The 27395-nt window shown below is 45.9% G+C and overlaps 1 protein-coding gene across 5 annotated transcripts in view; it reads left to right on the top strand.

The window, feature by feature from the left end:
- The window catches only part of slc4a4a (solute carrier family 4 member 4a), a 41429-nt gene extending 14319 nt beyond the window's left edge, over positions 1–27110 (top strand). Inside the window, exons 5-28 of one of the 5 annotated variants that reach the window (XM_088995357.1) lie at positions 2222–2357; positions 4681–4841; positions 6460–6612; positions 10753–10848; positions 13014–13093; positions 15415–15572; positions 15648–15735; positions 16944–17098; positions 17209–17319; positions 17892–18066; positions 18143–18276; positions 18483–18757; positions 18826–18896; positions 20061–20246; positions 20322–20435; positions 20513–20674; positions 20757–20935; positions 21013–21085; positions 21145–21213; positions 21300–21473; positions 21583–21744; positions 22487–22580; positions 23547–23623; positions 25585–27110. In XM_088995357.1, coding sequence (XP_088851483.1) covers positions 2222–2357; positions 4681–4841; positions 6460–6612; positions 10753–10848; positions 13014–13093; positions 15415–15572; positions 15648–15735; positions 16944–17098; positions 17209–17319; positions 17892–18066; positions 18143–18276; positions 18483–18757; positions 18826–18896; positions 20061–20246; positions 20322–20435; positions 20513–20674; positions 20757–20935; positions 21013–21085; positions 21145–21213; positions 21300–21473; positions 21583–21744; positions 22487–22580; positions 23547–23587 — 3047 coding nt within the window. In that variant the 3' untranslated portion in view covers positions 23588–23623; positions 25585–27110. Of the gene's footprint in view, positions 1–2221; positions 2358–4680; positions 4842–6459; positions 6613–10752; positions 10849–13013; positions 13094–15414; positions 15573–15647; positions 15736–16943; positions 17099–17208; positions 17320–17891; positions 18067–18142; positions 18277–18482; positions 18758–18825; positions 18897–20060; positions 20247–20321; positions 20436–20512; positions 20675–20756; positions 20936–21012; positions 21086–21144; positions 21214–21299; positions 21474–21582; positions 21745–22486; positions 22581–23543; positions 23624–25584 lie in introns of all 5 variants that reach the window. The other 4 variants (XM_088995356.1, XM_088995355.1, XM_088995360.1 and 1 more) reach the window with 4 other exon arrangements.
- Positions 27111–27395: the final 285 nt, after the last annotated feature.

Raw genomic sequence — 27395 nt, 5'->3', positions numbered from 1 at the left:
ACAAGAGATCATTCCTCGAGATGGTGAAAGGAGGCTGCGGTCCTCATCATCAAGTGTTTAATGCTGATGAGAGCGGCCACTCCATTCCATCAAGCCATCAAAGGCCATCACAAAGGTCAAGAAAAGGACGTTATTTTACAGTACAGTTTATTTCTTTCATTATAATAGCATAGCACATTTATTATACATAAAATAAGGTCTATTTCGTATGGTTTTAAGGCTTAGGAAAGTAGAAAATGATGTTTTATGGGGACCTTGGAACGCATTATTCACATTTGAATGGTTTCCTATGTGAAATACATTTTTGGGATAGACACTTTTCGCCTTACACACTCTTTCTGGCAACCGATTAGGTTCGTAAGCCAAGGTATCACTGTACATCCAAAAGCATTTTCCAGGTTCTTCCAGGAAGAAAAGTGAGCGCACAGTGTGAATTTCCCTCCCTTGGCTTGCCCACCAACGGTCAGCGGCGACCGGGCCTCCCTCGGTGTCGGATGTTCACGTCAAGAGCAAACGGGAGCCGTTGGCACCAGCCACCATTCTCCCTCCCATCTCCTTTCCCATGATGCCTTGCTGCCTCGCCGCCCGGGACAAAGTCCTCTTTGTGTGCGTTGGGTGGCTCCTTTGAAATAGCGTTTGAACCATGGGATTCTCATTTCTATCCCCTCCGCCTCTCGGTCTTCGCGCTCTCACCGCTCTTTGCTTTCACCCCGGCCTGGATCTCACCGCCCTGAAACCCCCCCGGGACCCCCGCGACCCCCCCATGACCGCGCTTAGCACTTAGCAACTGCTGGATTGGGCCGCTAACACTGTGGTGGCTCTTGGCTGGCTCCCTTTCTCATGGAGGCCGAGGACGGCTCTCTGGGAATTTGGAATGAGATGTGAGCCCGTCTCATCAAACATGAGCGGACCAGTGAGACCCCCCACCACCCACTGCCCCGAGGCAGAAGAACTTGCATCTTCCTTTCTGATTCGTTTTTCACATCATTTCACACGATTTATGGGAGTTAATTAAGTTAAGCAACAAAAAATCTGAGGAGCCATTTGGGAGCCAAAAGAGCCGGATCTTTTTAGTGAGCCGAGCCAAAAGAAGCGGCTCTCTGAAAAGAGCCGCTGTTTGTTTTTTTGCTTTAATTAACTCCCAAAAATCATGTAAAATTATGTGAAAAATGAATTATTCATGTAAAAAAATACTATATATATTAGTAATTAGAGTGATGGGAATTGCATCTTTTTTCAGAGAACCGGTGCTTTTGGCTCGGCTCACTAAAAAGCTCTGGCTCTTTTGGCTCACAAATGGCTCCTCAGTTTTTACTCATGTAAAAAATACACAATATCAAATATTTTTTTATTTTGATTTCTATGTGCGCAAAGTTAGCGAATGCTAACTTTGACTTTCCTTGTGGTTACTCTGGTCTGATGATTATCTGTCACTCATTTGCTTTTTATATTCATAATGCTATCATACCAGCTAGTAAAAAATAGAATCATTGAATAGTAATAACAGTATAATGTAACATTTGTCCACCTTAACCCCCCCTCCCTTCTCCTCACTGCTGCGTGTGTCTGTAACTCTCCCCTCCCTCCTCTACCACGGATATTGACCAATCACGTGCGGCTTTAACCTAAGACCGGGGGCGGGGAATAGAGGCCAAAAAAAGTCGGCTCCCATTTCCGGCTATAAGGAGGCGGCTCTCTTGGTTCACTTCAGAGATCCGGCTCGTTTGCGAACGACACATCACTACTTCCCAAAGCGTCATGGATTTTCCGAAAAGCAGGATTTGCATATGGGAGCCCTTTTGCGTTTTCACCTCGTGCCTTTGCTCGCTATTCAAATGAGAGCGAGGAGGGAGGGGCTGGGGCAGGGGGGTGGAGGGAGGAGCCAAAGCCAATGGGCCACTTTCCTAATTGTCACTGAGGGGCTCCCGTGGGCAGCCAATGGCTGAGGGGGTCGGTCGGGTGTTCGACGTCACCCCGACGTCACCCCTGTCCCCCCTCCTACCTGGTTGGCAAAGGCTCCGTTCGGGAGGCTCGCTCACTTTCGGGGTCTCTGGCGAGGGCTCCGCTCGCCACCTGAAGAAGCAAAAGGACACCAGGAGGGGACGCCCCAAAATGTCCCACAATAATAACAACCGGGAAGACGGCGAGGAGCCGCCGCCGGGCTCCGATCCGGAGGCCCCCCGCCGACCTTTGACCCGCAGCATCTTCCCCGTGTGCGCAGTGTCGCCGGCCGCCGAGAGGATCCGCTTCATCCTCGGCGAGGACGACGACGGGCCGCCGCCGCCGCAGCTCTTCACCGAGTTGGACGAGCTGCTGTCGGTGGACGGACAGGAGACGGAGTGGAAGGAGACGGCCAGGTAAGGGGGACGGCGACCCCGGGGGGTCAATGCCCTTCCGAGTTCACGCCACTCGCCTTCAACGTGGACACCGAGTGTGGCCCTCATTCGGATTTGCTTTGATTAGTCGCGCACTGGAGAAATGGACATTTCACAGCAGCAACGTGATGAAAGGAAGAGGAAAGGAAAGAAAGAAGTAGAAAAACAAAATACAGGAGCTGCTGGAAAGGCAGCCACTCTGGCGACGCCATCCTGAAGTCAAAACAACAACAAAAAAACAAAATAATATAACAACACAAAGACACAAAGAGTCATTCATTCTTAAGCACTTGCTGTACCCTCTTTGTGACATGAAGCACAGAGATGACCGAGTAGAGGATCAAAGCGCTTTCGGGAAGGCGGGCATGAGAATTTTGTGCCGACTGGCGGATTTCCCACTTTTTCAGAGCAAAATGGCCACATCACCATGCTAACGTTAGCATCGATATACTACTGTGAAATTTGATATATTTGCTTTCATGCATATATTTTGCATGAAAGCTATATATATATATATATATATATATATATATATATATATATATATATATATATATATATATATATATATATATATATATATATATATATATATATATATATTTTATATATATTTTGCATATATTTTGATTAGATTTGATCATTTGATAGATTGAGTGAAACAGTTGAATGTCAGTGGCACTATGACAAGCGCCATGCTAACGTTAGCATCAATATACTTCTGTTGGAGGCGGCAGAAAGCAAGCTATTGGGCCGTGTGCAGGCTAGCTAGCTAGCACCTTGCGTATGGACCCGGCAAGTTGACTTTTATTCCGATCATTTGGATGGATTTTGACCAATTTGAGTCAGGAAACATTCGCTATCTAGCAGGCTAGCTAGCTACTAGTTGTCCAACTATCTATTAGCTAGCTACCTAGCCTCCTATCTTTTTGAGTTATTCCAGGTTGAGTGACCACTGGCGTGTGTGTACTATTATTATTATTATTATTATTATTGTTATTATTATTATTATTATTATTATTATTATTAGCTATCTATCAGCTAGCTCGTCAGTTTTCTATCTATTTGAGTTACTTGCTGGTTGAGTGAATGCTTTCACATGTGGCTGCCGCTGCTCACCCATAGAGAAACTGATCCTGTGACTGTAAAGTGACCTTGAGAGTTTTGAAAGGCGCTTCGAAATGAAATGGATTATTATTATTATTATTATTATTATTATTATTATTATTATTATTATTATTATTATTATCATGAGGAACAGAAAAGCATTCATATTAATGCTGAGTATGATCCCAAAATGTATTTGAAATAATCATCCGTGTTAACGTAAGCTGAGAAAGAACAATTTTGACACCCCCCACCCACCGCAAAGTGTGAAATTGTTCAACACTCCAGTGAATTGATGAATTTCCCCTTTAATTACGTAAAGGGGGGTGGGGGTGGGGGGTCCCCCTACTCTCAATAGGAGCAACTCAGCAACCAAGTCACATTTTGTTGATTCTTCCTTTCTAGTCCAACACTTTTTTTTTAACAGTCGGAAGTGTCAGTTTGTGCCTTGCATAAAAAGGGCTCGTGGGTCGCAACGCCACCCCACCCCCCCAAAACCCACCCGGCATGGCGGATAAAAGCGGTGTGGACTGTTTGTTGGTAACTGCCTGGCCGGGCTCCACATGCAATTTGTAACGGGGAGCTCATACTAGGCAGCGACTCTGGGCCTGCGGGGCCTGCGGGGCCTGCGGGGCCTGCGGGGCCTGCTCGGTTGCCCCCAGAAGAGAAATGGGGGGCAATAGAGGGGGTACGATCAATCACATGGTGCTCTCACCCCCATTTCTATTAGTTTTCTCTTCGCTAGCTAGCTAACTTGATCTATTGGAGTTATTCCCGATTGAACGCGGTCACCGTTGCTGGCTACCTAGCTAGCTAGCTATTTGCTATCGATTACAGCTAGCTATCTATTACTTATCGCTTAGCTAGCTAGCTAACTTGATCTATTTGATTTATTCCCAATTGAACGGGGTCACTGTTGCTGGCTACCTAGCTAGCTAGCTATTTGCTATTGATTAGCTATCTATTAATTTTCTATTAGCTAGCTGGCTAACTTGATCTATTGGAGTTATTCCCGATTGAACGGGGTCACTGTCGCTGGCTACCTAGCTAGCTAGCTAGCTATTTGCTATTGATTAGCTGTCTTACTAGTTAGCTAGCTCGCTAGGTAGCTTACTTGTCTTGTAATAGTGATCTAATAGTATCTATTACTTATCTGAAATGTGGAATTCTGAAGGTCTTTTTTTGTTCTGGTTTGCAGATGGATCAAGTTTGAGGAAAAGGTGGAGAAAGGCGGCGAGCGCTGGAGCAAACCTCACGTGGCCACCTTGTCCCTGCACAGCCTGTTTGAGTTGCGCTCGTGCATCGAACAAGGCGGCATCTTGCTCGATTTGGAGGCCTCCACTTTGCCTCAGCTGCTCGGTGAGTCCGTCACACTTTCAGAATTGCGGATCTTTTCAGAGAGCCTGCCGGTTCTTTTGACTCGGCTCACTAAAAAAAATTGGCTCCCAAATGGCTCCTGTTTTTTTTTTTTTTTTTCGTTGTTGCTTAAATTAATTAACTACCAAAAATGATGTAAAATTATGTCGAAAACGAATTATTCATGTAAAAACATACACTATATCAAATATTTGTATTTATATGGGAACTCCAGCTCTTTTCAGGGAGCCGGTTCTTTTGGCTCGGTTCACTAAAAAGATCCGGCTCTTTTGTTTCCTAAATGGCTCCTCGTTTTTGTTTTTGTTGTTTTTTTTTTTGCTTAAATTAATTAACTACATAAAAATCATGTAAAATTATGTGAAAAACAAATTACTCTTATAAAAACATACACAATATCAAATATTTTTATTTATATGGGAACTCCAGCTCTTTTCAGAGACCCAGTTCTTTTGGCTCAGCTCACTATAAGATTGGGCTCTTTTGGCTCCTAAATGGCTCCTCTGTTTTTTTTGTTGCTTAAATTAATTAACTACCAAAAATGATGTAAAGTCATGTGAAAAACGAATTACTCATGTAAAAAATACACTATATAAAATATCTTTATTGATATGCGAACTCCGGCTCTTTTCAGAGAGCCGGTTCTTTTGGCTCAGCTTATTAAAAAGATTCGGCCTCTTTTGTCTCCTTCCTAAATGGCTCCTGTTTTTTTTTTTTTGTTTTGTTTGTTTTGCTTGAATTAATTAACTTCCAAAAATCATGTAAAATGATGTAAAAAATGATTTTTTTATTGATATGGCTTGCTTATATGTGCACAGAGTTAGTGGATGCTAACTTTGACTTACCCTGCGGTTACTGTGGTCTGATGATCAGCTGTCACTCGTTTGCTTTTCATATTCATAATGCTCTCATACCAACTTGTAAAAAATATCATCATTGAATAATAATAACAGCATCATGTGATAACATTTATCCACCTGTCTACCCTGCCCCCCCTTCTCCTCACTGCTGCGTGTGTCTGTAATTCTTCCCTCCCACCTCGACCACGGATATCGACCAATCACATGCGGCTTTAACCGGAGACCGAGGGCGGGAATAGAGGGGAAAAAAAATCGGCTCCCATTCCCGGCTCCTTTTTCGGCTCTCTTGGTTCACTTCAGAGATCCGGCTCTAAGAACCGTCTCGTTTGCGAACGACACGTCACTCATGAGAAAGCAGCAAGCAGGTCCTTCCTCGCTTTCAGCCCCTCATTGGCCCCCCCGCAGGGACTCTCGGTTGCGATCTGTCGGCGTTGTGCCTGGAAAAGTGGCGAGCTTGAGGCAACCACACGCCATGGACGCTCCTTTGCTCTGCTCCTCTCGGTCCTGTTTGCGCCAAACGCGGCAAATGGCCGCCAAATCCCCTTTTGGTCGCCGCCAAATGCTTTGCGACGTTCGCCACGCAGAAAAAGTCAGAGATCCCTTTAAACATGGGATCTTTGATTCTTCTCAAAATAGGAACCGCTCCCAAGTTGGGGGAGCAGAGGACTATTCCATGAGGCTACACTGATTACTTCTACCGTCCGCCATTTCTCATGCTCCTCCTTTTTCTAATGTCCTTTCAGAGCTAATCACGGCCGAGCAGGTGGAGAGCGGGCGTCTGAAGGCCGAGCTGAAGGAGAAGGTGACGTCCACGCTGCTGCGCAAGCATCGCCACCAGACCAAAAAGTCCAACCTGCGCTCGCTGGCCGAAATGGGACGCTCTGTCTCCGGCGCAAGTAGGCTCTTTTTACACCCGCGCCACGCCACGCTAGCGCATCACGCTAGCTGCCGCGGCTTCTCTCGTGTCAAAGCCGCTCAGGATTGGCGGCTGCGAGGGTCTCGTCCAGGGACCGCCGCCAGGCTCTTTGCACCTGTCGATGGCTTTTAAAGGACAACCCACCGCATTTTTTTTAGGTTTCCAAACTGACATGCGAAAAACCTTTGGTAGCATCTAAACTAGCCAAAAGACGCAGGCTGAAATTTTGAGTCAAATGCCAAACACCAATCAAAATGACCAAAAGTGGCCCAAAACTGCCATCAAATCTGCTCGAAACTGGAGAGCTTGAGAAAGTCCCGCCCCCAGTTGGTGACATCACGTCAGGAAACTCCTTCACAAACTGCCTTGCTCCAGAATCAAAACAATGGCTTCAGAGAGTTCCGATTGGGAAAAAGCTGCTTTCTTGTTACGACTAGGATTCAAATAGTTCTGAAGAGGAAAGCATAAATGTTTGCCATCAAATAAAGAAGTCCTTCCGTATCAATTCCAGCCGTCTGCACTGCAAATGTAGTCCGGAGGTGTCGGTTGTCCTTTAATGCTTTTGCTAAATGGTGGTCAAGTCGGGTGGGTGGGCGGTGGGCCGCCGCCGCCAACGCCGCCTTGGCCAATCGGAATAAGCCGTGCGGTTGGATGCGTGCGCGCTCGCAAAGTCTTGGGAAAGCTCACGACGAGCCCCCGCCATCATTTTGTGGCGATAATATGGCCTCTGACCTCTGACCTCTAGCCCCATTGCTACTTTCCAAAGACTTGCGCGAAGCGCACGTCCATCCAGTGGGGGAGGGGCGGGGGCAATCTGAATGAACTCCTCAATCTAATTGAATGCATGACAAAGTAATTCCCATAATAAGAAGAATACATTGATTGTTTGTTGATGCTTTTCCAATTCAAACTCGTTCTGAGTTAAGCCCGCCCCCCCGATGTTAACTCATTCACTGCCAGGCTTGCCAAAATGTGTCCACTCCGGTGCCAGGGTTATGTCTTTCAAACTTGACAGCTGCCTTCCCTTTGTATGCTTGCGCAGAAAAGACATTCATTTTGTCTCTTGACCTTTTCTGATGCGTTCTTACCAATGAATGTTTACAGCCTGATGAAGTTTTCAGTGACGGAGGGGATGAACCATAACATAAGCTATCTGGCTATCGAGCTAGCTATCTGGCCGGTTATCTAGCCGGCTACCTAGCTAGCTATCTGGCTGGCCAGCTAGCTATTTGATATATTTTATTTGCTATATATTAGCTATCTCGCTATCCATTTGCTATATATTAGCTATCTAACTAGCTATCTGGCTATCTAGCTGGCTATCTAGCTAGCTGTCTGGCTGGCTATCGAGATAGCTATCTAGCTGGCTACCTATCTGGCTGGCTACCTAGCTAGCTAGCTCTTTGCTACATATTAGCTATCTAACTAGCTATCTAGCTAGCTAGCTATATGGCTGGCTACCTCGCTAGCTAGCTATTTGCTGTATCTTAGCTATCTAACTTGCTATCTAGCTATCTATTTGCTATATATTAGCTCTATAACTAGCTATCTGGCTAAATAGCTGGCTATATGGCTATTTAGCTAGCTGTCTGGCTGGCTATAGAGCTAGCGATCTAGCTGGCTATCTAGATAGCTAGCTATTTGCTATAAATTAGCTATTTAACTAGGTATCAATAATAATAATACATCACTTTCACTTTCATCACTTTGCTGCAGTGAAATATAAATTTCACCACTGCGAGACTAATAAAGGCAAATCCAATCCAATAATAATAATAATAATAATAATAATAATAATAATAATAATAATAATAATAATAATAATAATAATAAAGTCTTGCTGGTAGCTTCAGACTGAGAGTTTACACAGCCGAAATAATACATGTCATTTATAAGTGCCTTTCAAAACTCTCAAGGTCACTTTACTGTTACAGGACAGTTTTTTTTCTGTCGGTGAGCAGCAGCAGCCACACGTGGCAGCATTCACTCAAACCAGAAGTAACGGAAATAGATAACAAGCTAGATAGCTAGCAAATAGATAGCGAATATTAGCTATTAGCTAGTAAATAGATAGCTAATAGCTAGTGAATAGACAAAAGTAAAGTTATCTATTAGCTAGTTAGCTAGCTACTTGCTATATATTAGCTATCTAACTAGCTAGCTAGCAATCAATTATAATACTAATCATAATAATAATACATTTCATTTATAGATGCCTTTCAAAACTCAAGGTTACAGTTACAGGATACATTTTTTTTCTGTGGGTGAGCGGCGGCAGCCACACGCGCTAGCGTTCACTCAAACCGGAAGTAACTCAAATAGATAGCAAGCTAGCTAGCTACCGAATAGATAACAGCTAGCAAATAGATAGCTCATAGCTAGTGAATAGACAAAAGTACAGCTATCTATTAGCTAGCATCTTAGCTATTTGCTGGATATTAGCTATCTAACTAGCTAGCTAGATGTCAATAATAATAATAATCATAATAATAATACATGTCATTTATAAATGCCTTTCAAAACTCTCAAGGTCACTTTACAGTTACAGGATACGTTTTTTTCTAACTAGCTAGCTTTTTTCTAACTAGCTAGCTAGCTAGTGACTAGATAGCTAATAGCTAGCGAATATTAGCTATTATCTAGCGAATAGATAGCTACTAGTTAGCAAATATTAGCTATTAGCTAGCGAATGGATAGCAAATAGCTAGTGAATAGACAAAAGTACAGTTATCTGTCAGACCTCTGGCAAAATACATTGTCAGAGGTCTGACCGGCACTTTATCGGCACCCCCGCAAGAAAAACTAAAACCCGAACAAATTCGGTATAGGCGCTCTGAGTCTTCAATTCCCGAATACATTTGTGAATAATAATAATAATAATAATAATAATAATAATAATAATAATAATAATAATAATAATAATAATAAGAAGAAGAAGAAGAAGAAGAAGAAGAAGAAGAAGAAGAAGAAGAATACATTTCATTTTGCAAGCGCCTTTCAAAACTCTCAAGGTCACTTTCCAGTCACTGGATACGTTTTTCTGTGGGTGAGCAACGGCAGCCACACGCGCCAGCGTTCACTCAACCCGGAAGTAACTCAAATAGATAGCAAGCTAGCTACCTAGCGACTAGATAGCTAATAGCTAGCGAATATTAGCTATTAGCTAGCAAATAGATAGGTACTAGTTAGCCAATATTAGCTATTAGGTAGCGAATAGATAGCTAGTAGCTAGAGAATATTACCTATTAGCTAGCGAATAGATAGCTACTAGTTAGCGAACATTAGCTATTAGGTAGCGAATAGATAGCTAATTGCTAGTGAATAGACAAAAGTACAGTTATCTATTAGCTAGCTAGCTAGCCACTAGATAGCTAGTAGCTAGGGAGTAATAGGTATTAGCTAGCGAATAGATAGCTACTAGTTAGCGAATATTAGGTATTTGGTAGCGAAAAGATAGCTAGTAGCTAGTGAATATTAGCTATTAGCTAGCAAATAGATAGCCACTAGTTAGCGAATATTAGCTATTAGGTAGTGAATAGATAGCTAATAGCTAGTGAATAGACAAAAGTACAGTTATCTATTAGCTATTTGAGTTATTCTGGACTAGCTAGCTTTCTATCCGAGTTACTTCCCACAGAAAAACTGATCCTGTGACTGGAAAGTGACCTTGAGAGTTTTGAAAGGCGCTTAGAAATCAAATGGATCTAGTGGGTGAGCAGCGGCAGCCACACGGGCCAGCGTTCACTCACCCCAGAAGTAAGTCAAATGGATAGAAAGCTAGCTAGCTAATAAATAGCTAATAGATAGACATATAGCCAACAGCCAGCCAGCTATACAGCTAATAGCCAGCTAGCTATAATAGTATATAATTGAGTCTGGTATGCGAAACGAAGGCACGCGTTTCAAGTGGCAGTGAATGAGGGAACGGCGGCTTTGGAAGTTCCAACGTAGCATGTCGTTGACTTGATTAGGCTCATGGACCACTTTTGGCTAGCTGGGCTGACTTTTCACTTTCTGGGTGTGTGGCTTCTCTTTCCCCGATTCCCCTCCCCCTCCGTCATCTCTGTTGTGGACCGGATCGCTAACCTGCTACTAAAACAAACGCGCATACTAAACCAAGGCCGTAGTCCTCTGGAGACCTCCGTGACGTGCCTGTCGAGCGGCATCTCGACGGAGGACTTGCAGAGTCCGAGGAGCGCCAGCATGGATTGGCTCAGTAAGTCACACAACGAGTCGGGTCGCCGGGCGCCAATCGCACCCTTTTGGACACTCAAGCGGACTTGCGCCACCTCCGCCTAGCCTAGCCTCTGAGTAGCCTTTGGCGTAGCTGCCTAACCGTTGGCCGAACACAGTCGTACCTCCGCTTGCAAACACTTTAGCTCGCAAACGTTTCGCCTCGCGAGCATATAGTCTCGGCTGACCAACTAGTTTTTGGCCGATGAACTAAACCACGCGGCGCCACGGTGGCTGGCGGACTAGTTTTCGGCACCCCCTTTCTTTGAGTGCAGACGTGGTTTGTTATCGATTGTAGTCCTTTTGCTATTATGGGACCAAAAAGGACCCCATCACAGGCTCGTGTTCAGCCGAAGAGGACACAAAAGAAGATGGCGGTCGAGCAGAAAAAAAGGAGATCATCGTGTGGGTTAGTGTGACTTAGCGTCCCAGTACCAGTATGCTAAGTCCACCATTGCTACGTGTGGCCAAGGGTGTTTCCGTGGTGTCTAACCAACGGGCTCAGGCATTAGAAGAGGTTGAAACACTTGTGTTGATTTGGATTAATGAAAAGCAGCTAGCAGGGGACCGTGTGAGTGAGGGTATGATCGCCCAGAAAGCACGGCAACTTCACTCGGATATCATCAAGAGGCAACGACATCAACGGCCATCATAAAGGTCAATAAAACGACTTTATTTCTTTCATCACAATACAATAGCACATTTATTATACATAAAATAAGGTCTATTTTGTGTACTTGTAAGGCTTATTTAGTCGAAAATTATGTTTTATAGGGACTGGGAACGGATTGTTCTTATTTTAATGGTTTCTTATGGGAAAGAAATGTTTGAAAGATGAACTTTTCGCCTTACACATTCTGGAAACCAATTAAGTTCGTAAGCTGATGTATCACTGTATTTTGTCTAGTTTAAGGCTTATTTAGTCGAAAATGATGTTGTCTGGGGACCTGGGAATGGATTATTCTCATTTTAATGGTTTCTTATGGGAAATTAATGTTTGGAAGACAAACCTTTCGCCTTACACACACTTTCTGGGAACCAATTAAGTTCGTAAACTGAGGTATCACTGTATTTTTTTCTTCTGGTACGCTTGTGAGTTGACAGCCTTCCTGGGATAGCTAGTTTGCTGCTACGTAAACAGTTAGCCTCCATGTCTAGCGAAGCAAGGGCTCTTTGGAAGATAGTTAGCCCTCAGTTCCTTTCACGTCCTTTCAGGTCCTTTCAGGTCTGTTTCAGGTCTGTTTTAGGTCTGTTTCAGGTCTGTTTCAGGTCAGTTTCAGGTCTGTTTCAGGTCAGTTTCAGGACTGTTTCAGGTCTGTCTCAGATCTGTTTCAGGTCTGTTTTAGGTCTGTTTCAGGTCAGTTTCAGGTCTGTCTCAGGTCTGTTTCATGTCTGTTTCAAGTCTGTCTCAGGTCTGTTTCAGGTCTGTTTCAGGTCCGTTTCAGGTCAGTTTCAGGTCTGTTTCAGGTCTGTTTCAGGTCTCTTTCAGGTATGTTTCAGGTCTGTTTCGGGTCTGTTTCGGGTCTGTTTCAGGTCTGTTTCAGGTCTGTGTCAGGTCTGTTTCAGGTGTATTTCATGACTGTTTCAGGTCTCTTTCAGGTCTGTGTCAGGTCTGTTTCAGGTCATTTCAGGTGGTTTGGCCTTGGCGGAGTTCACACAATTTTTGGCATAGCGAACGTGGTGTCCGATGAGTGTCACTAACGTTGGAATGATTTTTTTCTAATATTTGAGCATGTTTAACATGGAAGTCGCCGACTAGTTAGCTTGCTACAATCAACCTTTGATGCCGCATCTTAGCGTCTTAACACTCAACATAGCTGCGGAAACACGCTGGGTCACACCCACAAAGGCGTCGTTAACCACAATGTTTAGGTGACCTTCTCTTTGGCGAATAGCAAAGTCAATGCTAACCGTTAAATCAAATATTCTCCAGACATCGCTAGGGCACAACACAAGTGTCCTCGTGAGTAGTTGGTCAGGTCTGCGTGACGTCTTGGTGGTGGTTTGCTGGTTCTTCTGTGGTGTTTTTTTGGGAGTGGGAGATAGGTTGTATGATTCAAACCCAGCTCCCTACCCCCCCCCCCCCCAAGCTCCTTGGTGGAAGTTCTGCCAGCTGGACTCCTCATTGTCCAACTGTGTCTTAATCAGATAGTCCCACCACCACCGCCCACCGGAACCTGAACTCCAGCAGCCTCAACGACATCTCGGACAAGCCGGAGAAAGACCAGGTAAGTGACAACGGATGTCCCGTGTGTCCTTTCCCGCGGCTCTGTTCACCCCCACAACATTGCAAACCTCCCTTTTTGAAATTGCTGGCTTGTGCGCATCCGCGACATGAAATATTGACTTTATTGCGCAACGTTTTAACCTACCAATTGGCGCGTTTCACCAACGAAGCCAGCAAGTTACTCAGAGATGATTTAGTCCTAACAAATTGATCTAATACACAATTGTGGGTCTTCGACACAGAAAATATTCGCGTGCCCTCAAATTCGCTGGCGAGACAAAAGCCCAGTTTTAAAATGCATTTTGAAATTAGTCTCAAACAAAGAAATCAACAGTTGATTGGATCCCTCTCCTTCACTGGTCTGTGATATGGTCCTCCGCTTTGTCGGGGTGAAGTGAAGATATCTCCAGTTGCGTCCCCCGTCAAGCAGCATTTCACCTCCTCCATACAGCCTCGCTCATGCTGGACTCTTTCACTTCTCCTGTGTGATGAGAACCACCTGACCCCTTGACCCCAAGCACCTGCACAAACATAACTCCCAACAAACACTCCATTCTGCGCGCTCATCCAGTCATTGAAAACAAATAATAATAATATAATTTTCTGTGGGTGAGCAGCGGCAGCCACACGCGCCGGCGTTCACTCAACCCGGAAGTAACTTGGATAGAAAGTTAGCTAGCTAATAGATCACTAACAGATAGCTAGCTAGACCTTCACTCAACCCGGAAGTGACTAAAATAGATAGAAAGTTAGCTAGATAGCTAATAGATAACTCATAGATAGTTAGCTAGATAGTTGAATAACTCAAATAGGTAGAAAGTTAGCTTGCTAGCTAATAGATAACTAATAGCTAGATAGCCAATAGATAACTCATAGGTAGTTAGCTCGATAGTTGAATAACTCAAATAGGTAGAAAGTTAGCTAGCTAACTAATAGATAGCTGGCTAGATAGCTAGCCAGCCAGATAGCTAATAGATAGTAAATATCTAGCTAGCTAGGTAGCTAGATATTTACAGTCTATTTTATGTAGTTTTATTGAGTAGAAAATGATGTTTTCTGGGGACCTGAGAATGGATTGTTCTCATTTTAATGGTTTCCTATGGGAAATTACTTTTTGGGATACACACTTTTCGCCTTACACACTCTGTCTGGGAACCAATTAAGTTCGTAAAGCAAGGTATCACTGTATTTCCTTCAATTGTGAACACGGAAAGCGTTTGTGGGTTGAAAAGGCAAGTCAAAGTCAGACACGTGCCGACGGACGCTGCCATATCTCCAAAACGCGAGTACAAGTCGTCGTTGTTTGGCCTTGGCGGAGGTTTGGACGGACGGTAGCCTCTGATTAGCCGGATTGCGATAGTCACTCGGGAGGGCGGGCAAACGGCGCTTTTGAAGATAAGTCGGACGTGACAAGGCCGATAACATTGTCTCCGTCCGTCCTAATTGTGTCGGCGTGGCGCAATCAAGCCGCTGGGCGACCTTGAACCCAGCGGCGCTCAACTTTCAATATTAGGAAGTCCATTAGGGCAAATGCTAAACAAATAGGAGCAAGTGAGCCGTTAGGAGCTGGCGGCTCGCCGTTTTCCTTGATGGCTCCTCCCATTTATGGCCAAGACAAATGCCGTTGTTTTCAGATAAGAAGTCCACCACATTCTGACTTTCGATCGCAATAGACAACTCTTGTGACAAAATAACAACATAAACAAATGGGCAATCAGGCCAGTCGTCAGTCAAGACAATAGGAACAATCAGTGTAGCCGCAGGGAGTCGTTCTCTGCTCCCTGCGGCTAAATAACAAATAATATAACACAAACACACAGAGAGTCATTCAATCTTTCAGCCCCTTTGTCGTATGAAGCATTTCTAGAAGAAAGTAATGAGGATCAAAGCATCCTTTTCACCAGTGGATCAGGGACGTCGCGGTGAAAACCTGCACAAGTCCGCTACAAGCTAAATGTTGAAGGCAAACACCAAGCTGTAGCATCCATTGGCGAAAGAGATTGTCTCACATCTCCCGTCCCACGTCAATCCGCTTCAATTCCAAGCCGCGACCCTTCCACATACGCTCCTTTTCTGTCCAACAGCACCGACCTTTTTGAGCTGTGAAAATGTTGCCTACGACCGGCGCAAAAAAAGCACAATGGCTGTCCAGCGATGACAGTCAAATGGAACCGAAATCAAAAACTGTGCTGGCATATTGAAAAGGGGCAATCGCTCAGAACAATCGCCTGCTTGATGAAAAAATGTGCTCCAATTCACGAGCGGTTGCAGCAAAAACAGAAAATGTGAGTGACGAAGGGGATGTTCTGCTTTGTCCGTTAGCTGAGGAACAAGTTCATGAAGAAGTTGCCCCGTGACGCCGAGGCCTCCAACGTGCTGGTGGGCGAGGTGGACTACCTGGACGCCCCCTTGGTGGCCTTTGTGCGCCTGCAGCAGGCCGTCATGCTGGGCGCCCTGACCGAAGTTCCCGTTCCCACCAGGTCCGTCCGACGGGAACTCGCTGACGTGCGTCCGTCGGGCTAATCCAAAATGGCCTTCTGCTCGACGCTTTGCAGATTTCTCTTCATCCTGCTGGGACCCAAAGGGAAAGCCAAGTCCTACCACGAGATCGGACGAGCCATCGCCACGCTGATGTCGGACGAGGTGGGGCAGACGGCCAATGGTCCTTAGCTAATAGATCGCTAACGGATAGCTAGCCAGCCCTTCACCCAACCCAGATGTAACTCGGATAGAAAGCTAGCTAACTAATAGACAGCTAACAGATAGCTAGCCAGGCCTTCACTCAACCCGGAAATAACTCAGGAAGACAGCTAGCTAATGGACAGCTAATAGACAGCTAATTGATAGCTAATAGATAGCTAAGTAACTCGGGTAGAAAGCTTAGATAGCTAATAGATAGCTAACAGATAGCTAGCTAGACCCTCACTCAACCCGGAAGTCACTCAGATAGATAACTAGCTAGGCCTTCACTCAACCCGGAAGTAACTCAGATAGAAAGCTAGCTAGCTAATAAATAGTTTACAGATAGCTAGCTCGGCCTTCACTCAACCCAGAAGTAATTCAGATAGAAAGCTATCTAGCTAATAGGTAGCTAACAGGTAGCTAGCTAAACCTTCACTCAACCCGGAAGTAACTCAGATAGAAAGCTAGCTAATAGATCGTTAACAGATAGCTAACCAGCCCTTCACTCAACCCAGAAGTAACTCAGGTAGAAAGCTAGCTAGCTAATAGACAGCTAAGAGATAGCTAAGTAACTCGGGTAGAAAGCTAGCTAGCTAATAGATAGCTCACCGATAGCTAGCTAGACCTTCACTCAACCCGGAAGTAACTCAGATAGAAAGCTAGCTAGCTTTAGCAGATGAAATGACTGTCCTCTCGGACCCAGCGTGCAAGGCACTTAGAATGTGGCTACAAAAGACAGACAATTGACAGCAGACGATACAGGTAGATTGTCAATGTCAAGTGACGTAGTGACGTTTGTCAAGTGACGTAGTGACGTTTGTCAATTGGCGTAGTTTCGTTTGTAAAATGAGGTAGTGACGTTTGTCAAGTGACGTAGTGTAGTCATGCAAAAACAAAAACGGTTGAGGTGAGCTCGTGCAGTAAAAGGGTAAAAATTCGAGTTCAGGATGATAGTACAGCGTGTAGCGTTTACTCAGTGTTGGTGAGTGTGGCAGTGGAAAGGGGTAGGGGGGGCAGGGCTGGGAGGGATTTGAGTTGAGTGGGGCCGCAGGTGGCACTGCAGGTTTTGCGCTCGTTAGCGTTCCGGCTCGACCTGCCGGACGTTCCAACGACACTCGGAAGGAACGTTGGTCACGTAAGGGTCCCCCCCCCCCCCCCCTCCACCGCAGGTGTTCCACGACATCGCCTACAAGGCCAAAGACCGGCAGGACCTCCTGGCGGGCATCGACGAGTTCTTGGACGAGGTGATCGTGCTGCCCCCCGGCGAGTGGGATCCCGCCATCCGGATCGAGCCGCCCAAAACGCTGCCGTCCTCGGACAAAAGGTCCTCGCCAACGTTTTGCCGCTCGCCGTTCTTCCCCAATGGCCGACGTTGTCGCTTTGGCGTTGAGACCGGCGACCCCTTTTTTGTCCAACCGTGACTCTTGGTGACAGGAAAAACATGTACGCCGGCACCGACTTCCCGATGAACGGCGACGCCCCCCACGACGGCGGCCCCGGGGGAGGCGGGCACGGCGCCGGCGAGGAGCTGCAGAAGACGGGCAGGTGGGACGCATTATCACATTCTGCGGTTATTATTATTCATGATGATGATATTTTTTACTAGTTGTTATGATAGCATTATGAATATGAAAATCAAATGAGTGACAGCTGATTATCAGTCCAGAGTCACCACAGGGAAAGTCAAAGTTAGCATTCGCTAACTTTGTGCACATAGAAATCAAGCCATATCAATACAAATATTTGATGTAGTGTATTTTTTACATGAGTAATTCTTTTTCACATGATTTTTGGTAGTTAATTAATTTAAGAAGCAAAAAAAAGAGCCGAGCCGAGCAAAAGATTGGGCTCTCTGAAAAGAGCCGCAAATCCCATCACTACGATGCACATATACATAAAGCCATATCAATAGAAAATATTTGATATAGTGTATTTTTGTACATGAGTTAATTGTTTTTTTTTTTTTTAACATAATTATACATGATTCTTTTGTAGTTAATGATACAACAAACAAAGCGAGGAGCCATTTGAGAGCCATTTGAGAGCCATTTGAGAGCCGGATGTTTTGAGTGAGCCGGGCCAAACGAATGGGCGATTCCCGTCACTGCTGCTTTCAGGTTTTGCGGCGGCCTGCTTCTGGACATCAAGCGCAAGGTTCCCTTCCTGCTGAGCGACGTGACGGACGCCTTCCACATCCAGGCGCTGTCGGCCATCTTGTTCATCTACCTGGGCACCGTCACCAACGCCATCACCTTCGGCGGCCTGCTGGGCGACGCCACGGAGAACATGCAGGTGAGAAGCGGGAGGCGCCGTCGCCCTTTGACCCACCCCGGATTCCGGAGCGGGGCGGGGCGGCTGTGCCTCGCAGGGCGTCCTGGAGAGCTTCCTGGGCACGGCCATCGCCGGCGGCGTCTTCTGCCTGCTGTCCGGCCAGCCGCTGACCATCCTGAGCAGCACGGGGCCCGTCCTGGTCTTTGAACGCCTCCTCTTCAACTTCAGCAAGTCAGTGTCAATGCCGCTGTCCGAAACTCCTGAGAAAAAGTTAGCGTACACCGGGGCAGGCAACTCTGAAAAGTTGCCTGGCCCAACTTCATGCTTTTAGAACAACACAAAAAAACGTGACTTACTTTGGCAAAAGTTGCACGCCCGCCACGGGCGTCCGGGTAGGCGTTATTTCTCTGGGCGCTGATTGGCTGCGGCGTGTTCAGGGACAACGAATTCAACTACCTGGAGTTCCGCCTGTGGATCGGCTTGTGGTCGGCGTTCATGTGCCTGCTGCTGGTAGCCACGGACGCTAGCTACCTGGTCAAGTACTTCACGCGCTTCACCGAGGAAGGCTTCTCGGCGCTCATCAGCTTCATCTTCATCTACGACGCCTTCAAGAAGATGATCAAGCTGGCCCACCACTACCCCATCAACGCGGACTTCCGGGCGGAGCGGGTCACCGAGTACGACTGCCTGTGCATGGCGCCCGCCGTGCTGGGTGAGCTCAAACACGCCCGCCGTCCCGGGTGGTGGCCTTTTCCACCGCTTTTCTTTGCTCGCCGGCAGAAAACAACTCCCAGTTTGCGGGCGACCCTTTGGAAGGCACGTCCGTCTGGTTCTGGAACAACACGGACCTGGTAGGTCTCGGGTCCGCTCGGGGAACGGGTGGGCGCTAGGAATAGTAAGTGGAATAGTGCCAGTGCTAGTGCTATTGCTAGTACTAGTTCTAGTACTCTTGGATTGGATTAGTCTCGCAGTGGAGAAATTATTATTAGAATTAAATTATTAGAAATATTGCAAGTACTCTAAGTATCGCAAATACCAGTAATGGTGCTAGTAATAATACTAATACTAGTACTATTACTATTAATCTTGCTAGTACTAGTAATAGTAAAATAATTGTAATAATAATAATATTTATAATCATATTAATACTAATAATATTAATAATAATAATAGTATCAGTACTAGTAATGGTAACAGCACTAGCATTAGCGCTTGTACTAGTACTAGCACTAGTACTATTAATAGTGCTAGTAATAGTAATAGTACTATTTCTGGCACTAGTACTATTACTAGTACTAATACTATTGCTAGTACTGGTACTAGTGCGAGTAATAGTACTAGTACTGGCACTATTAGTGACACTAGTTGTATTGCTCGTTCTATTGCTAGTACTGGTACTAGTGCTAGTAATAGTGTTAGTAATAGTAACAATACTAGTACTGGTACTAGTACTATTACTCAAAGTCAGCTTTATTGTCAAATATGCTAATATGCATGACATACAGCACAGATGAAATTAGTAATAGTAACAATAATAATAGTAATAATAAAATTAATAATAATAATAATAATACATTGTATTTGTAAGCACCTTTCAAAACTCTCAAGGTCACTTTTCAGTCAGTGAATAAGTTTTTCTGTGGGTGAGCAGCGGCAATCACACACGCCAGATAGAAGCTAGCTGGCGAAATACAGTGTTACCTAAGCTTACGAACTTAATTGGTGTGTATAAGGTGAAAAGTTTGTCTTCCAAACATTTATTTCCCATGGGAAACCATGAAAATGAGAATAATCCGTTCTCAGGTCCCCCTAAAATATAATTTTCAACAAAATACAGTAAAGTCTGGTTATATCGATATGGGATATATCGATAGTCCCGGTTATATCGATATTTTTTCCGACTCCCTTGAATATCGATATAACCAGACTTTACTGTAAGTCCGAAAACGAGAGAAAATAGACCTTATTTGATGTTTAATGAATAAAGCGTAGTGTCCTAACGCGTGGTCGCCCAGCCGGCCAACGCCAGCTGGTCGTCCCTGAGCCGCAGCGACTGCTCCAAGTACGGCGGCGAGCTGGTGGGCAAGGCGTGCCACTTTGTGCCCGACATCGCCCTGATGTCCGTCATCCTGTTCTTCGGCACCTACGCCTGCTCCATGGCCCTCAAGAAGTTCAAGTTCAGCCCCTTCTTCCCCACCGCCGTGAGTCGGCCGCCGCCGCGCCGCGCCGCCGGACCGCCTCGCCGTCGGGGGTCTTGACCGCCCGCCACCCCGCAGGTCAGGAAACTCATCAGCGACTTTGCCATCATCCTGACCATCCTCATCTTCTGCGGCGTGGACGCGCTGGTCGGCGTGGATACGCCAAAACTGATGGTGCCTACGGAGTTCAAGGTGAGGCGGGACCGCCGTGCCGTCCCACCGCCGCCGCCGTGACGCCAACCGGGGGGGGGGTGGGTTTCTTCCCTCAGCCCACCAGTCCCCTGCGGGGCTGGTTCGTGCCGCCCTTCGGGGGCAACCCCTGGTGGGTGCTGGCGGCCTCGGCGCTGCCCGCCCTGCTGGTCACCATCTTGATCTTCATGGACCAGCAGATCACCGCCGTCATCGTCAACAGGAAGGAGCACAAGCTCAAGGTGCCCCCCGCCCCGCACCGCCGCCGTCCTGCCGTCCTCCCGGGTTCTGGGTCCGACGGTGGGCATCTGTGCGGTCCTCCAGAAAGGGGCCGGCTACCACCTGGACCTGTTCTGGGTGGCCGTGCTGATGGTGGTGTGCTCCTTCATGGGGCTGCCCTGGTACGTGGCGGCCACCGTCATCTCCATCGCGCACATCGACAGCCTGAAGATGGAGACGGAGACCTCGGCGCCCGGAGAGCAGCCCAAGTTCTTGGGCGTCAGGTCAGCTTGCCGGTTCGGGTTCGGGTTTGGGTTCGGGTCCGGATCCGGGTCCACCTGAGCCCTCGACGTGTTTGCAGGGAGCAGAGGGTGACGGGCGTGTGCGTGTTCATCCTGACCGGGCTGTCGGTCTTCATGGCGCCCATCTTGAAGGTGGGTGACGGGCGGTGGCCTTCGCCGGCTCAGCGCTTACCGTCTGTGTTCCCCGGCAGTTCATCCCCATGCCGGTGCTGTACGGCGTCTTCCTGTACATGGGCGTGGCCTCGCTCAACGGCGTCCAGGTGGCCCTTCCTTCGCCGCCCGTCGCCCCCTTTTGGCCCGCCGGGGGGACGGCTCACTCACGCGTCCGCTTTATGCGCGCGCGCAGTTCATGGACCGCCTGAAGCTGCTGCTGATGCCCGCCAAGCACCAGCCCGACCTGGTGTACCTGCGCCACGTGCCGCTCAGGAAGGTGCACCTGTTCACCTTCGTCCAGGCGCTCTGCTTGGCCCTGCTCTGGATCCTCAAGTCCACCGTGGCCGCCATCGTCTTCCCCGTCATGGTGAGGGCTAGCTGTGGGGGGCGCCGTCCGTCACCCGTCCGCCACCCGTCCGTCACCCGTCCGTCACCCGTCCGCCACCCTTCGCCATCGCGCACCGCCCTGTTTGCAGATCCTGGCGCTGGTGGCGGTGCGCAAGGCCATGGACTACATGTTCTCGCAGCACGACCTGAGCTTCCTGGATGACGTCATCCCCGAGAAGGACAAGAAGAAGAAGGAGGACGACAAGAAGAAGAAGAAGAAGCACATCGGCGACGACAGCGACGCCGATGACGTAAGGGCGCTTCGCCCGCGTTTGACCCGATTTGGTTGATTATTAGGATTACTACTTGGCTGGCTATCTAGCTAGCTACCTCGCTGGATAGCTATTTGCTTTCTATTAGCTATATGGCTCGCTCGCTACCTATTTATTCATTATAAGTCTAGCTAGCTAGCTCTCTATCTATTAGCTATCTGGTTGGCTCACTAGTTATCTAGCTGGCTCTCTATTAGTTATACGGCTACCTAGTTAGCTGTCTATCTATTACCTATCGATTGGCTATACATTAGCTATCTGGTTGGCTCGCTAGCTATCTAGCTGGCTATCTATTAGTTATATGGGTACCTAGCTAGCTGTCGATCTATTAGCTATTTATTGACTATCTATTAGCTAGCTTGCTAGCTATCTAGCTGGATATCTATTAGTTATACGGCTACCTAGCTAGCTGTCTATCTATTAGCTATCTATTAGCTATTTATTGGCTATCTGGTTGGCTCGCTAGCTATCTAGCTGGCTATCTATTAGTTTTATGGGTACAAAGCTAGCTGTCTATCTATTAGCTATCTATTGGCAATCTTTTAGCTGGATAGCTTTCTATCTGAGTTACCTCCGGGTTGAGTGGCGCGTGTGGCTGCCGCTGCTCACCCACAGAAAAACTGGCCTTTGGGGGCAACAGAGAAACGAAAAGGCCCCTTACGAGGCGTTTTCTTTGTCTCTCTGCGTGTGCGTTGGTGTTGTCTTTGCGTGTCTCCAACAGTCGGACTTTGCGTACAATGACAACGTGGCCAGCATTAAAATTCCTATGGACATGATGGAGCAGGAACCCTTCTTAGGCACCGAGGCCTCCGACAGTGAGTAGAAGACGCCCGGATCGCCCGGCCGGGTGACGGCGACACCTGCACTTTGGTTGTCTTCCTCCGCTTGCTTTTTGCTCAACTCTTTGTCGGCCGGCCATTTTGGCGACACTAACACACCTTCTTTTGTCGTCTCCTCTTTGGATGTCCTGACTGTTTCTTCTTTGATGGCGCGCACCCTTTCTTTCATCATGTGCGACGTTTGAAAAGGACAACCGACACCACATTTCATAGCGTCTAAAATGGCCAAAAGACGCACGCAGGCTGATATTTTGAGTCAAATGCAAAACACCAATCAAAATGACAAAAAGTGGCCCAAAACTGCCGCTAATGAGCTAAAAACTGGCTAGGTTCAGAAAGCTCCCATCACCTGTCATGATACTTCTTCACAAACTGCCTTGCTCCAGAATCAAAACAATGGCTTCAGAGAGTTCAGATTGGGAAAAAGATGCTTTCTTGTGACTCATCCAGTTACAAATAGGATTCAAATAGTTCTGAAGAGGAAAGCATACATGTTTGACATTGATAAAAGAAGTCCTCCCGTATCAATTCCAGCTGTCTGGACGGCAATGTAGCGCCCAGAAAATGCACAAGATGGCACCCAACCTCCATTGGAAATGGGCGGATTTGTCTGCTTGGAATTTGTGTCAACTAGTATCAAAGAGTAGTCTTGGTGCAACACACAGCGATTCACCATGACGGTTTTTATGTTGTTTTCCTTCTAATTTTTAATTTAGTACCCAAAATGCATTGTGTGTCAGGGGTGTTAGTAGTAGTAGTAGAAGTAGTAGAAGTCGTTTGACAAAGAAATTATGGACGCAACTTGTGTCGGTTGTCCTTTCAAGTTGCATGACTGCCACCATTGCATTTCTGTTGGTTTGGAGTGGGCGTCAGATTTGTATTCATGTATTTTTTCATTGGTCGCGACCTAAATGTGACCTTTTGTCTATCCGTCGGCAGCAGAGAAGTCGGCCGCCTTTCTGGAGCGACACACCTCGTGCTGAGCGGCTTCGCTCCTACCGGGCCAACTGCTCGTCCAGGTGAGAGGCGGCCATCTTGTCGCTAAAGCGCCACCGAATCAGTCGCGAAACCCTCGACGGGTCGATTTGCGCGGCCTTCGCCTTAGCCATGCAATGCTATCGACTTCTTCTATTCTTGCTACGTAAGTCTTATGCGTACATTACAGCGCAGTATTAACAATCATTTGGGCAATTAAATGAAAAAGGTCAATTGATCAAGTTCATTCATCATATTCATTCATTCATGTTCATTTATTATATTCATCGAGGTATGGAAGCGTCTCGGAGAGGTGAGGTGCGCTGTCGGTAATTCAAGGTGGAGGTGGGACTCCACCAGGGGTCAGCTCTGAGCCCCTTCTTGGTTGCTATGGTGACGGACAGGCGGACAGACGATGTTAGACAAGAATGTTTGCAGATGACATTGCGATCTGTAGCGAGAACGGAGAAAATAGAGCTGTGGAGATATGCCCTGGAAAGGACATGAAGGTAGCTGGTGTGAGAGAAGAGGATGCACACAACCGGGATAGATGGAGGACATTGGCGACCCCTGAGGGGAAAAGCCCAAAGGAAAAGAAGAAGAATTGATAAAGTTCATTTACCGATGCAAACTTCAAGTCAAGTCAAGAAACATATTAGCTATCTAGATAGCTATATAGCTAATAGCTAGCTAGTTTTCTAGCTATTAGCTATCTATCTAGCTAGCTAGCTATTTGAGTCAGGAAACATAGTAGCTAAATACCTATTAGCTAGATAACTATATAGCTAGCTAATAGCTATCTAGCTACATAGCTAAATAGCTATCTAGCTAAATAGCTATCTAGCTAGATAGCTATTAGCTAGCAAGATATAGTTATCTATCTATCTAGCTAGCTATTTGAGTCAGGAAACATAGTAGCTATCTAGCTAGCTAAATACCTATTAGCTAGATAACTATATAGCTAGCTAATAGCTATCTAGCTTGATAGCTTTTAGCTATTTAGCTAAATAGCTATCTAGCTAGATAGCTAGCTAAGCAAAAATGGCTATCTAGCTAGATAGCTAAATAGCTATCTAGCTATTAGCTAGCAAGATAGTTATCTATCTATCTAGCTAGCTATTTGAGTCAGGAAACATATTAGCTATCTAGCTAGCTAAATACCTATTAGCTTTCTATCTATTTCAGTAACTTCCGGGTTGAGTGAACGCCGGCTGCCGCGTGGGCCTCGGCAACGGCGTGAAAGCAGCTGCGCTCAGTGGGGTCACGCGCGCTATCAACAAACAAACAGGCCTTTTTCTCCATCTTGGTGTGGAGCCGCCGGCCCCCCCGCCACACTCGCGCCGTTGTTATCCTGACACGCGGCATGATGACCTTTGGCCCGCGGTGAGGTCGCATGGTGACAAACGGCTAAACGAGCAGACGAGATCGTCGGGATGTGACAAAACGTTTCAATCATCACACATTTTCTAATACCATATTAAAGTGCATTGAAATAGCTTTCAAATTAGTAATAATAATAATAATAATAATAATAATAATAATAATAATAATAATAATAATAATACATTTCATTTATAAGCGCCTTTCAAAACTCTCAAGGTCGCTTTACAGGATACGTTTTTCTGATTTTTTTTTCTGTTTGGTGAGCAGCGGCAGCCACACGCGCCAGCGTTCACTCATCCCAGAAGTAACTCAAATAGATAGAAAGCTAGCTAGCTGGCTAGCCAATCAATAGCCAACAGATACCTGGCTAGATAGCCAGCCAGCTAGATAGTGAATAGATAGCCAGCCAGATAGCTACCTGGCTAGCCAGATAGCTAATAGCTAGCAAATAATAATGATAATATAGTGTAGCGTACCTACAAGAAGTCGACTGGACAATGTTTTTAAGTGGACGTCGTCAACAAGGCGCCATTGATCCCGTTCAAATCCCGCGTCCGATTCAAAATGGCACCTGGGGGGTGTTTTTTTCTGCTTGAGCGTCGATGTCATCGATGTGTTTCAGCCCCGAGACGAGTCCCCTGAAGCCGCTGCCTCAGATTCGAATAGACATGGACCCGGACGACGGACCCCCTTTCTACTGGCCCGGCCGAGGATCCGAGACATCTCTGTAGGTCCGCCCAGCCGCCGCGTCCGCTGGGGGTCAGGGGTCAAGGGTCATCCACCCCCGCCACCCAATCACAGCGACGACTTCTCTGCGCATTTCCTTCTTCGCTTGCTTTTCCCATCTTCCCATCGTCCGTCTTTTGATCTTCAAATATGTCGAAATGTTGTACGTTTTTAGAGGCTACCTCTTTTTTTCCGATGCACAAATGTCCATTGATTGTGGGGGGGAATTCTAGAGGCAAAAGGTGTGATGATGTGATTGAATAGTTCTTCATGACCAATTAACAATGAAGCGGACCCCCTTTTTGATTGATTTGTGTTTCCTACTAGATTCCATTGAAAACGTTAATGAAATGTTTTATTGTTATTATTATTAATTTTAGCGCTTGGTTTTGTAATCATTTGTTGTCGCGCGCACGTGAAAAAGTGCTGCGTTGCCTTTCAAGATGGCCGACGAGGTCCATCGTCCAAAGTCAACAACAAAACACAACTGATGTTTTCACCCCAAAAATTGGAACTTTCTCCATTTTTTTTGGTAATTTTTTGGGGGTGTCTTTGAAAACAAGAACATTGTTTTATTTTGAAAAACCGCCCCACCCCGACAGCTGCGAAAACTAATTTGATGAAAAGATGCACAAGTTAGCTAACGTCTGTGTAAGCTCTGAGTCGTACAGGAGTGGTCCATCCATGAAAAGTATTACATTTATTTTTATTTTTATTATTATTATTATTTTTTATTTTATTTTTATTTACTTTTTATTTTTATTATTTTTTTTTTTATTATTTTTATTTTTATTTTGTTATTATTTTATTTTTACTTTCACTTTTACTTTCACTTTTACTTTTATTTTTACTATTATTATTATTATTATTATTATTATTATTATTATTATTATTATTACAAAAGGTTTCTTCAACCGTCATCTTTGAAGGTGTCGAACGTTTTGCTTCTCATCCAAGAGGCTTGGTCAGCGAGCTAAAATTTGCCGGTAGTTTTGGCCCTATATATATCCCTACTGTCCAGACGTGGCGGTGCCAGACTCTGCTATGCCAAGCCTCTTAGATAAGAAGCAAAACGTCCGACGCTTTCAAAGATGACGGCTGAAGAAACCTTTTCATCGACCAGTTAGCTTAGCATGAACTTGGAAACCAAACCCCCACAATAACCTTTGACCCTAACGTCACCCCCAGCCCATCCATTAAAAAGCACCGCCTGCCAAATCCAACAAGGACTTTTGGTGTATCCTGTCATTTAAGCGTCATGAGTGGCGCAGTGACTGATGAAGTAGCATGTTAGCGCGTTAGCCCATCAGTCAAAGTAATAATAATAATAATAATAATAATCATAATAATAATAATAATAATAATAATACATTTCATTTATAAGCGCCTTTTAAAACTCTCAAGGTCACTTTATAATCACAGGATCAGTTTTTTTCTGTGGGTGAGCAGCGGCAGCCACACGCGCCAGCGTTCACCCAACCCGGAGGTAACTCAAATAGAAAGAAAGCGAGCTAGCTAGCCAATAAATTGCTAATAGCTAGCCAGCGAGATAGCGAGCCAGCCAGCTAAATAGCTCTATAACTAATAGCTAGCTATATAGCCGACCAGGGAGCTAGATAGCAAATAGCTAGCTAGCGAGATAGTAACCATGTTTTTTTTTTTTTTTTTTTTTTTTTTACAGTCGGAATAAAAACACTAAGATTAAAT

This window comes from Hippocampus bargibanti, linkage group LG04 (genome assembly GCF_051943395.1).
Source record: "Hippocampus bargibanti isolate YZ-2025 linkage group LG04, ASM5194339v1, whole genome shotgun sequence".
In the NCBI taxonomy this organism is placed as follows: Eukaryota; Metazoa; Chordata; class Actinopteri; order Syngnathiformes; family Syngnathidae; genus Hippocampus; species Hippocampus bargibanti.
This window is presented reverse-complemented; position numbering and strand designations above follow the sequence as displayed.